Below are 12,582 nucleotides of genomic sequence, written 5' to 3' on the forward strand. Positions count from 1 at the left end.
GGGAGTTCGATGGTTCATACAAAAATTTCAGCTCACAGCCGATTTGGGAGAGGAAGAGAATGTTCTTTCATTTCATGGAATGTCTAAGGTCGCAGCGACATTGATAGCGTGTTTTTTTTAATTCCCAAACGGGTGAGGTGAAATAGTACCTCGCACAAAATAGAAACACTCACACGCTTGGCACTGTGAAAAGTGTGGGTCTCTTTAGTGGCTCACCATTTGATGGCCACGTGATCCTTTCTGCCGCCGATTTCAAAGTTGTCCAAACAGGTGGGAGTAATGAGTATGAATTCAACTGCGAAGATTTGATTGCCGCTCGATCATCTACACCTCGTCAATTCCAAGCTTCTCAGCTATCAATTAAACTCCATCGATCCAAACCCTCTGCTAACCGCGTTTACTTAAACCGTATAAGAAACCCATAAAAAAAAAAAATGTAGAATTTTTGAAAGTGCTGGTGAGGTCTGGCTCTATGCTTATATCTGTGTGAACAAAGAAAAAGACCGTTAGTGATCAAACAATGATGCACAGTGAACTGATTATAAATTAACTTCACGAGTGGTTGTCTCGTCGCACTATTATCGGAAAATCACCTTGCAGAGGTCTGTGTAAGAAAATGCCTAGTTGCCTCACTTACATTAGTCCCATTGTATAAGTAGGCGGCAGTTTTCACCTGGTCCTTGCCATGTTTATTTTTTATCCGTTGTATTGTTCAAGTCATATTTCTGTGTTCTTGGTCCAACACATTGACGGTTCTTATCACGTGATTAATCAGTCGTTCTCCCCAGAATACAAGAGCCCCTGAGAATTCCAGTTCGCGTCGTTGATCTAGAGTAGCTACGTTTGCATCGAATTACTTCTAGTTTCGGGTTCCGTTATCAAATGGCATCACCGGTAGATTTCTCGATCTCTGTTAATCAGATCAAACTGTTATTTATTTATTTTATTATTTTTTTTTTTTTCTGCAAAACAATCTTCTATCTCAGTGCCGGTAAATGGTGTAGAATATTGCCTTCCACGTTTACTTAAATAACTAAATAATAATTAAAATAATAACTGTTAGATGTCAATTCCTGTCTGGACCCGAAATAATTCCCTATTCTAAACTTCTTTCATGCCTTTAATCACACATCCCGGCAACCCTGCAAACGTAATTGATAAGAGATTCACGAACAATCAAGCCACTGACGGTAGATCCAGCGTGTTAAAGGGGAATTGCATTGAAAACGATAAAAGCGCAATCATCATCATTCCGTTTAGCATCAGAGATCGGCCAACAGCACGACGAAACAACTACAGTTCCTTAGCAACAAAGACGGAATACTTTTAAAACCCGCGTTCCTAAGCAGAAAAATCGATCAGAAGCATGTTAAAACCCAAGGAGCTGAAATCATCAGTCACAATGCGGTTCAAGCGATATGGACTATGTTGGTTACACACCGACATCTACAACGCGTTGCACAGCATACCTAGCTTTTTTAACTCTTCAATTGAGAAACACATACTCGTGAAGCGCAAAACGCAAAACTGAATTTAATTAGCAACTATACGGTACTCAAAAAGTGCATGCCGAAACAAATTATTACAATGTCTCACTAAAGAAATGCTAATAATCAACGAACACCTTCCTTTGATCTACGAACAGACTCTATCCTCACGCTTTCCTTTCCTGTTAGAAACATCACAACGTCGGACTACTGTCATTTCAATTAATATTTCTGCTAAATTTAATCGGTTGTTTATAACAGTTGCCACCTGCACGTGCTAATGTGAGATTATTTTTTGTCCGTCGGACAACTGTTATATTCTCATTCATGGTGATTTGTAGTGGTTTCCAATACGCATTGCATCTCTATGTTCTGTGCCGGAAAACTACCAATAGTAATTAGCTCAAGTTGTGTTTTTTCACAAAACGATTCAAGTAACCCTAGTGATAATCAATAGGTTAAGCTCGTACCTGTTTTGTCTATATTAGTTTGACCGCGTTATGACAACAAACCCAAAACTCTCATTAAAGCAACTAATAAAACAACTGCTTAGTGCCTTGACAGACCTGTCATGTACGACTCTCAGATCTGAATTAACACACCTGCAGCTGCAGTTTATTTGAATTTTAATATTGTGCCCAATATTTTGCGCCATGAAACCTTCAAGGCACATTTAGCTGCTCCGACATGGGCTTCCCTACACATTATCGAATCTGCTTTCTTCTTTTTTCTCTCAAAGCTATTTTGAGCTGCTTGGATGGTAGGTCTTGTAAATGTTGATCTGTTTTACCCACTAATTTATTATGCTAGGGGCAAGATATGGACTTTTAAGCTTCGTTAAATAAAGCTCCCTTCAAGCCCCCCTGCGTTAATGCGTTCAAAGCGTCAGCTAGATAAGCTGGTACCGTTTTTACAACGCTTTGATAAGTTCTTGGAAGGGGTTGGGGGAGGGGGTATTTGTTTTCCACAAAAGTGTGAAATTCTCCCACCTGTAGTTTTAGAGATAGCAAATACTGATATACGTATTTCTTCACGTCATAAAGAAATTTGTCATTTGTTTCTAGAAAGTAATGTTCATACTAAGAAGCGAGTGATTTTTAGTGTAAGGAATTAATTCTTACACAACAGGTACAATTCCAGCTAGATCGTATTGTAACGTGATACATGTATTTCGATAGTATTGTTTGGCTAAACAACGCAAAGTCGAGGGGGGAAAGTTAATTTTTAAGGCTTAAAAATTGCCCTGTCATAATTAATTGTTATTCTGGTGTAGTAGGTCGCGAAACTTAATCAATCTTCAGACGACGAAATTTTGACTTAATTTATCCGCGTTGCCTATCTCATAAAATATCCGTCTTTTAGAAGAAACGTTTTCTGGGAATAATGTGTTAGGGGAGCTTTGTTAATGCCGTTTTTTTGAGAAAAGCGTAGTCGATCGTACAAGTTAGAATCTGGAAGGAAAATTTTACCACACAGTTTCAGAGAACAGTACGTGACAATTAAATTTGAATATGGAATTGTTTCAAGGTACAAACCATATGATAAGAATCATACAACGTTCAATAGTTTTACAACCCGAATATACTCGTCTTTATCATTTTTCATCTATTCTTATGTGTTTTGCTTTTTACGCAGCAGTTACAGGCTAAATTTTTAATTTTTAATTCAGTCGAGGCAATTTTGCAACAGGGGAGTTCCCTTTACAGGTGGCGCGTCATATAATGATGGACTGTTTATCATGCCGCTAAAGCATTGAAAATTTCTTGAAATTGTCGAGGAATTGTTGTTTCGTTTATTTTTTTTTCTATTTAGACCGTCCATGGGGGCCTCACCATCTTTGCCGGCGTAAAACTTAAAATATATATATATAAAGCAAATATCTCCAACTTAGGCGACTGTTTAAACAAATTTGTGGGAAGAATTTGCATGAATTGTTGTTGGTTAAGGACCTTTATGTTTCCATGGAAACCAGTGTTTAACAGGCATGTTTTTCAAATATTGATATCTGATGTTTTTGTCAAAAAAAATATTTTCAACTGCTTTTGCTTTTTTCAGTTGTTCTTCGCATATTTGCTAGGTTTTAGCTATTTAGGCCCGGTTCAGACGCCGTACTTTACATGAGTCGAATCGAATTCGAATTTAGGCCGAGCCAAAGTAATTTAGACCGGCGAAAGTGATTCAGACGCCTATCTCAATTCCAGCCGAATAAAATTCAATAGGAGATAAAAGTGCATTTCGATCAGCGCTGACATGTGCTGAAGTCCCATAAACATAGTAAACAACAACCAGGCACGATCAAAAGCCGTCATGTGAAAAATTTATGAAACGTTGGCAAAAAGGAGCATTTATCTATATATATGTAACTGCAAGAAGACGACTGAAAAATTGGTCAATTTCAACTTCCAACCTTTTTGTATGTCATGAAATACAGCACAACTTGGGCAAATAGCCCAACTGCAATATTCCGGTTAATTTACCAATGCAATATATTCACACGTAATTCAAACACAAGCACTATGATGAATGCTCATTAATTTTGATGCTGTTTACCGAGGTGGCAGCAAACTGAACATATCGGCTTCTTCTCTGATGAGCGAAACCCCCCATTTTGATACGCTGACGTACAATTTATACTTTTGCGCATACCCACGTCTTCAAAATTAAAAAAAAAAAAATCAATTAATTTATGTCTTTGGTTTGGCTTACGTGAAGATCGACGTCTGAATCAAAGCCGAACCAGAGCCGTTATTCCCGGCTGAGCCAGGCGTGAAGAACGGCTGAGCCAATCCGAATTCAATCAGCCGTTTCGAATTGATTCAGACGCCGGACTTCACATGAACTCAGTTCATTGAATTCGATTTGGCTCATGAGAAGAACGGCGTCTGAACCGGGCCTAAGAGGCAATTTGTGGTTTTCCAACAATCATAAATCCAGAAGGCTCCGTTCATTTATACCAGCTCAGTAATATCATGAGCAACAAAATACTCCTTAAATTAGGCGAAAATTTCAGCATTCTCTATCATGGTTGTTCCCGATATCAAAACCAGTTTTTATCGGTCCCGAAACCGGTTTTTGCCGATCCCCAAACCGCTTTTTTTAAGCGAAACCGGTCTTGATCCAACCCAAAACCGGTTCTTGCCGATCTCAGAACCGGCTTTTGTCCTACACAAAACCGGTTTTAGCGGTCTACAAACGGTTTTGACGATCCCAAAGCTGGTTATTCCGATCCCAAAACTGGTTTTTGGCAATCCCCAAACCACTTTTCGCCAGTCTCAAAACCGCTTTTTGTCAAACAAACTAGTTTTTGGCGATCTTAGAACCGTTTTTTGGTAGTTATATATGGTAAGCTAACAGCAAGCAGGATTTGTCATTAGTTCATAACTATATGCCCGCAATGATTTCAGATTTAGTTGTATGGCGTAATAGTCCGTATGACTTAAGAGGACATAATAAGGCCGTCGTTCGACGATTTTGCACTTATTTCATGAAAAATTCTGTTTGTTACAGTGGAGCTGTACTGTGGAACTGTGTTTCAGAATATTTTAATGATTCTCGTGATTTTAAACAATTTTATTCAAAGGCAAAATCTAGTCCGATATTTAAGGAAATTAGATTTGCGATAAGGTAAATTAATTTCTGATATTTCATTCATTTTATCAGTAGGTAATTAGATGATTAGATAATTAATTAGATACACGACCCCTCGAGCATGTAGTGCTTATTTCCCATGCTCAAAACCGCCTTTTGGCGATCTAAAAACCGCTTTTTAAGCCACAAAACCTTCTTTTGTTGCTGATAGTATAACCCATTTTTGGCTATCTCAAAACCAATTTTCGCCAATTTCAACACCGGTGTTTGTCGATCTCAAAACTGGTTTAGTCCAGCACAAAACCGGCTTTTCTTGATTACAAAACGAATTTTTACCGATCTCTGGCGATCCCAAAACTGTTTTGTTGTTGTTGTTGTTGTTGTTGTTTTTGCCGATCTCCAAACCGTTTTTCCAATTTTAAAACCGGGTTTTGCCGATCTTTGATCGATCTAATGTTGATTACTCACACTTATTAACAGTAATGGTAGGCTATCAGCGAGCAGCATTTGTCATTAATTTATGTGCATAGGCTTGTTTCGATAGCTAATTAAATGTCAGTAAATTAAAATAGGCTTAGTCAACTTAAAAATCCTCAATATCTGCAGTGGCAAAGTATTCTTAATTACCAAGCTAATAGGAGATCATTTGAACGCTTCAGATCAATGCCGTGAGTTAGAGTTTCCTGGCTCCTACTTCTTCTATGGGGAACGACTGATTAATCACGTTATAAGAACCATCAAAGTGTTGGACCAGGACTCTTGTGAACTGCAATGCTACCTAGAACACAACTGTGTCAGCATTAACGTTCAGTTTACTGGAACACACAACTGTGAGTTGAACAATGCAACACATAAAGAACACGATAAGGACCTGCTAAAAACAGAAGGCTACGTATACCATGGAACAATTGTGAGTAGAACGTCCGTATTTTGTATGTACAGTCTCCGTCTGCATTTAAATGAAATTTCGACAGTTAAAACGAGGGAATGTCTTTGCTAGCATATGACAATTGAGGTATCAGTCAACAATAATTCATCATCATTCCCCTGGCATACCCCGGGACATGTGCCTACGGGCGGGAGGTAATTATGAAGACGAAAGATGCCATCGAACGACTCCGGTCAACAGTAACATTGTGACTCGTAAAGACGGGCCTTCAAAGACGATAGATCGCCACGGTTCCTATTTGCTTGCTCTCTGGACGATCTTAAGAGAAATTAAAAGAACTGTAAATACACTAACTTATCTACCTTCTTTTTACTGCAATTTAGTGAACCGTTTGTAGACGACTGAAGATATGACGTTTTATCACACGTCGCATCGGCAAAAATGACTTCAGGTTCTTATGAAAAGGAAGAAAGCGTTGTTATAATTATGTTCAATGAGCCCTGGGAAAAAGGCAAACCACAAGGCTGTAAGCTTGTCTATCTGCATATTTAATGAGCGTAGTAATAATTAAAACAGCTTAGGGTTTTTGTAATCGATTTAACTGAGATTTTTTTGTTTAATCTATTAAGAATGCTTGTACCAACGATCCTTGTCATAACAACGGAACCTGTCAAACAGGTTTTACCAGCAAAGGATATCGCTGTTTATGTGCCTCTGGATTCAAAGGTGACAAATGTGAACTTGGTAAGAAATGAAAATGTTTACCGTATATTTTCAGCTTGAGGTTGACAGACCTAAAAATATGTACAGACATAATATTGTTTGCAAGTTAAATGTTAGTTGTTCGGTATATTTTTACTCAGATATTGACGAGTGCAAAGAAAAAATCTTCAATTGTGACGCTGATGCCGTGTGCAATAATACCAATGGGTCATTTATTTGCACTTGTAAAGCCGGATCCTCTGGGGATGGCCATGACTGTGCTGGTAAAACCTTGCTGCGTCTTTCTATAGCATGCGGACTCTAAAATTCAAAGCTCAACCGACAAAATCGTTTTCTGCTACCGCCAACAAATGTTCGGTGGCTCCTCCCAGCTTCCGACTACTGCCGAGCGCGCGGTAATCAAATCGCTGAGTACAGTTCAGACAACGAAACAGTGCTCGGCAGTAGTCGGAAGCTGGGAGGAGCCACCGAACATGTAATTGGCGGTAGCGAAAAACACATTTGTCGGTTAAGCTTTGAATTTTAGAGTCTGCATGTTATTGAGAGGCGCAGTAAACCCATAACGGTTTTAAGCTCTGTCTGTTGGTTGTTGCGTTTAAAATCTATAGAAAACAGTAATAAAAGCCATTTCACCCCTAATGTAGAGTGCCTCTATTATCAAAGGATTTTCAAGACCTATACTACTGAAATGTTGGAGTAAAGTGAACAAATTTCTAGGGCCAAATTCACGAAACTTTCCTCAGTTAAAGGTGTATCCTGAGTATTGTTCCCTAACGATAGGATTTTGTATATTCGAACAATACAATATCAGATATCTTAATCTAAATCCCTGAATCTGGCCCCTGGAAAAAAGCATGCTAAGGAATCTTTTCCTCATTCAGGCCTCGGGGTTGGGAAACGGTAGGAATACGCCTATCGCAAAATGCAACCCCTGCTCCCCCAAAATTTGCTGCAGCATTCTATATTAACTGGCAACTGAGCCATAAGTGACGCTTCAAAAGATGCTGTCAAAGATGTAGAAAAGTGATGCAGAGATCGTAAACTAACCAAGTCCAGAGATATAGTCATTTCAACCCAACATTCAGAGCACCCAAGGCCGAGAATTCGAACGCCTGAAATGCTGTAAAATTGCTACCGAGAATTGACGAGAGACTTGAGGAGATAAGAACCAGCACTAGTGATGATGAAGTCTTGCTGGAGCAAAGAGAAGCAATCAAACTCGCAGGCGAAAGGAAAGAAAGCGTCTCCCAAAAACCTACTTCAGTTCTGGAGACGAAATGAGTGTCCAGACGTTCTTGTCTTAAAGGGCGATCGTGTGCTCAACCCAAAACGGTTGCGGCTAAAGATTAGCCCCCTCTGGTCTCTTAGACGGCTGTTTGAGAGAGACACATGTAGCAAATAATGGCTACAGAGCGGATCTGGAGTAATGGCCTGCCCCACTAAAATCCTTAAGGTAATCTCCCAAAGATAACCAGACAAAGACCCAAAAGGAAACCTATAGTAAGACCCTACATGTAGATAAGAGCAGTAAACTGCTTGTGACTCCTGGGACGGACCACAAACCTCAGGGGAAATCTCTTTTCTTACTTTTCCATTCTTCTCGTAAATCTCTCGCTAGACATTGATGAATGCGCATTGAATACCGATACATGTGATGCAGAAGCTGAATGTAATAACATTGAAGGGTCTTATAACTGTACTTGTAAGCCTGGATACTCAGGAGATGGATACATCTGCACAGGTAACTTCGTTTGGATTGTATTTATTCCATGTAGCCTCCAAACCGGCTGAATCACTGGGCTTGGCATCTTCATTCGACTGCATGCAGCTCTAAAAGGCATGCAATGTTGACATTTTGATATTCTGAAAATTGAACCAGAAAATATTTCCGGATCTAATTGCCCCACATCAAATACAATTAATTGCCAGTTTTCTCACCATTATTTCTTCATGGCCGATAGTATTTCTCCTCGCTTAGGGGAAATAAAAATAGCAAAAATAAATATCAACATCAGGGAGCCCTCACTTTTTCTTTGGTTTACCGTCGGATTGCTACGCTCAAATCCCCCAGTGGCTGCCTAGCCGTTCTGCCCTTGGCCAATAGGTAGGCCTGGTCACTGAAACATCATTTACGTTCACCTCTTAATTTATTCTCCTTTTGCATTTTTATTCCGTGTAGCCATAAACTTTTGTGCCGTGCAGAATGCATGCAAGAACGGCGGTGAATGCGAAAATACACGCGACGGCTACTTCTGCAGGTGTGAGGTTGGCTTTGCTGGGAAAACATGCGAAACTAGTAAGTTATTATAATATTACATACGCGTCATCCTACAAATTCACCAGTTGCACAAGAGTTCCGCCGCAGTACCTGAGAGTCCGTATTGTGCTATTACAAATATATGTATTGTTAATTTTTTCTCTATGCGACCATACAAGTGAACTGTCTATAAGATAGAAATGTTTGTATTTATAAGTATGAAGATACACTGAAGAAAATGTCGACTGTATTTTTATTTTATATTAATTATTAACCATTAAGCCTTTACTTTCAAACTTTCTCATTCCATTTCAGAGTTGCCAATAAGTTCAACAATACTTTCGAAAGATGAATCGTATGTGTCCCATCTCTTTCATTTTCTTGGGCCAGCTGTTGGTAATGGTTCTCAGTGGAAGCTGTGTTACCGCGCCTCCTTACACGGCTGGGATGCTTTTACCTTTCACAGCTTGTGTGACGGAAAGAAAAATACTGTTACGGTTATCGAAAGTAATCACTATGTCTTCGGAGGATACACAGACGTTCCATGGGGTAAATGACCGTGTAACTGCTACCTCTTTATCTGTCTTATCGCTCAGCCCCTCTCATCTCTTTTGGTCTACCTGTCTACCGGTCTACCTGTCTACCGGTCTACCTGTTTGCCTGTCTGCCTGTCTGCCTGTCACTGTTTTATCAGTTTTTACCGTCATGTGTTACACTTGTTAAATAAAGTTGTTACTTCCTACCTTCCTTCCTGCCTGCCTGCCTGCCTGCCTTCCCTCCCTCTTTCTTCCCTTCCTTCCTTCCTTCCTTCCTTCCTTCCTTCCTTCCTGCCTTCCTGCTTGCCTGTCTGCCTGCCTGCCTGTCTGCCTGCCTGCCTTCCTTCCTTCCTTCTGGTCTCGGCCGAAGTGCTCCTACTAATCCTGAATGGGTTTTTAACCGCAGAGTTTTTCTCAGATCGGTTTATCGGTACCCAGTTATTCCCTAGGGTGGAGAAAGGCACCGTGAGAGAAAAATGACTTGACCATTGACGCAACACCATGATCCAGGCCGCGGCTCTAATATACCAACCATTTGGCCTAAAAGTTAAATGAGCCTCGCTAAGTAAGGTGACCAACCAACCATGTGTTCTCTCAGTTGAAATGTGAACCATGTTTTTGCAAGCAGTTATTGAAGCAGAAAGTCAGAGGGTTCGTCAAATTTGCATGATCAGCTTTTTTTCATAGCACTTCCCAGTAACAAAAAAGACATGACAGCCAATGTGGAAGTCGAGGCTGTTTCTTCCATGTTTTGCCAAAGTAAAATAAACAAAGAGGTGAAAGAAAGCCGCATTATTTAAAAGCCATGGTATTTAGCACTACTGCGCTAATGAGAACATCATAAATCGAGAGACATAATAGAACACAAAACTTGTTGCAAATGCCAACTGATTGGACGTGGTGGAGGGTGTGGACAAAACGTGGGGTAGGCCATGGTGTAGGCCATGGCTTACCCTGTGGCCTACCCTATGGCCTACCGGTGGTCAGATTTACAAAAAAAAAAAACACAAACAAAACATCAGCAAGAGTCGAACGAGTTAGCTGGCATAAAATTATAAGTCGGCGCTAATGGGGGTATACTAAAAAAAAGGCACTAACACGATACAATGTTATGCCAGCTAACTCGCTCGACTCTTACTGATGTTTTGTTATTGTTTCTTAAAATCTGACCACTGGTAGGCCATAGGGTAGGCCATGGCCTAAACCATTGTCTACACAAAGTGTAATTAATCCACGAGGACGGAAAATAGGTATATCGTCGCGTTTTCGTGACTGACCGAGGAATTTTTAGAAGCAAATTTTCCCGCAAGATTCAACTGCACGCTCCCGGTTTTTTTTTTTTTTTTTTTTTTTATAAACAATGGAATATAATTGAATGATTAACGTTGTGGCTTGCACATGCGCTGATCCGTGAAGCTCTCGCTTAAAAGAAGCTACCAGGCTAAGTCCAGACCGTTGGGCTCAACTCAGCATAGAACTTACTGTTCTTCAGTTTTAAGTTATATTCCCTTTTCTTTAGGTTCCACAACCAATCATGGTGGATATCGCTACACTGACAAGGCCTTTATTTATTCTTTACGCAATGAAGAAGGAATTCGCCCAATTAAGGGTATGGTGAAAGATCCATCACAAGCAATTTTCGTGAATCCAAGTTACGGTCCAACATTTGGTGGAGGGCATGATATTTACATTGCTGATAACGCAAATGGTAATGGAAATTCATATACAAGAATTGGCATCTCGTACGATGCTCCAACTGGAGTAGAAGAACAAGTCACAACTGTTCGTTTCACTCCCGATGAGGTGGAGGTATTTTATCTCCTTTGAGTGACCAACATTATTGGATCATTCATCGAACGTATTCTTAAAATAAATAGCTTTATTTAAGGTTTCATATGTATTTAATTAAGCACTATTGTGCTAATTGGTGACACTGTAACTAAATAAAAAAAATATATTGCAAATAGAACATAACAACGCAGTCGAGGAGGATTTGAATCAAACACCTACAAATATCATTCTGAAGCTAGGCCCAGATAAATAAATAGTCCCGATTTTTGAAGTAAGCACATCCAACTTTTACTGGAAAATTCTTATTATACCTATACTTTTTTTCGCGGAAAGCAATGGAGCGCATATCGCATTACTTGACCAAAGATCCTAGAGACGGTACGGTCTTCAAAACACTTAAACAACTCCAAAACAGGTAATTGAACCTCCCCCTCCCCATAAACAAGGCATACACATATACTTTATTTACTCTCGAATTTTAGGTAGCTAAAATTGGCTAATATCTTCGAGAACATAAATATAACAAAATACAATACTTATACGATAAATATGCTAAAAATAATGAAAGAGCTTAACTACGTACGTAATAAAACTAGAGAAAAGTTGCAATGCTACTGAAAACAGTCATACTGTAATATCTTTCGCTTAAAGTCCTAAGTGATTCTGGAAGAGAGTTCCATAATTTAGCAGCCAAATATGAAAAGGAATGCAGGCCGGAAGTTGTTGTTTTTGGATCAGGAAGAGACAATATAATTACTGCGTGCACTATAGGTTGTAGAGCGCAGAGTAAACATATTACTTTAATATCTTGGATAGTAGACCATTTTACAGTTGTCTGTTCAGTGACCTGGCCTTTGAATGGCATGCAGCGAGGCTGGAGGTGACCTTAATTTGATACAGACCTCACTGCTATTGTTATGTAAATCAAGTTGTTCTAATTCTTATCAGGTGCATTTACATGGCAAAAGCAGAGAGGTCTGTATCAAATTAAAGTGATGTCACCTTGATTGCCATTAAAAGGCCAGGTCACTGGGCAGACAACTGTAAAATGGTCTATTAAGAAACTTAGCATGCTTTGACTTAAAAAAAAAAAAAAATTTGTTAAGTAAAAATATTGTTGATCCTATTTTAAGACTTGCCATCAAGAGCTTCCTACATCGAGAATCGATTGAACCTCAAACAAACTAGGCCATAGTTAGCAGTAAGCGAACACTCAACATGTTGTCGTTACGTCAATTATCGCCCGGAAGCCACGCAAATAAATTTCTTCCGCGCTAGCGAATCACAGACAGTTCTGATTCTTAGCTAAGC

General features: G+C 39.5%; 1 protein-coding gene across 3 annotated transcripts; it reads left to right on the top strand.

Moving 5' to 3' along the window:
* Window positions 1–2,030: 2,030 nt before the first annotated feature.
* On the top strand, window positions 2,031–12,041 carry LOC149104645 (uncharacterized). Of its 3 annotated transcripts, XM_089270857.1 has the most exons (8): window positions 2,031–2,247; window positions 5,735–5,985; window positions 6,594–6,708; window positions 6,828–6,950; window positions 8,306–8,428; window positions 8,867–8,983; window positions 9,260–9,493; window positions 11,000–12,041. In XM_089270857.1, exons 1-8 carry the CDS (start codon window positions 2,175–2,177, stop codon window positions 11,305–11,307), a joined length of 1,344 nt encoding a protein of 447 aa, XP_089126983.1. In that variant the 5' UTR covers window positions 2,031–2,174; the 3' UTR covers window positions 11,308–12,041. The 3 variants fall into 3 exon arrangements, with proteins under 3 accessions (XP_089126983.1, XP_089126984.1, XP_089126985.1); XM_089270858.1 differs by lacking the exon at window positions 6,828–6,950 and having other exon boundaries at window positions 2,032–2,247; XM_089270859.1 differs by lacking the exons at window positions 6,828–6,950; window positions 8,306–8,428 and having other exon boundaries at window positions 2,034–2,247.
* The last annotated feature ends 541 nt before the right edge of the window (window positions 12,042–12,582 follow it).

Source organism: Orbicella faveolata, unplaced genomic scaffold (assembly GCF_042242905.1).
Source record: "Orbicella faveolata isolate gen_17 unplaced genomic scaffold, um_ofav_v1 contig_34, whole genome shotgun sequence".
Classification (NCBI taxonomy): Eukaryota; Metazoa; Cnidaria; class Anthozoa; order Scleractinia; family Merulinidae; genus Orbicella; species Orbicella faveolata.

Bases quoted from the DNA above. Each gene is read 5' to 3' on its own strand.
- LOC149104645 (XM_089270857.1), top strand. From the start codon at position 2,175: ATGGGCTTCCCTACACATTATCGAATCTGCTTTCTTCTTTTTTCTCTC. The intron at 2,248-5,734 runs GTAGGTCTTGTA...TGAACGCTTCAG, and splicing joins TATTTTGAGCTGCTTGGATG to ATCAATGCCGTGAGTTAGAG. The intron at 9,494-10,999 runs GTAAATGACCGT...CCTTTTCTTTAG, and splicing joins ATACACAGACGTTCCATGGG to GTTCCACAACCAATCATGGT.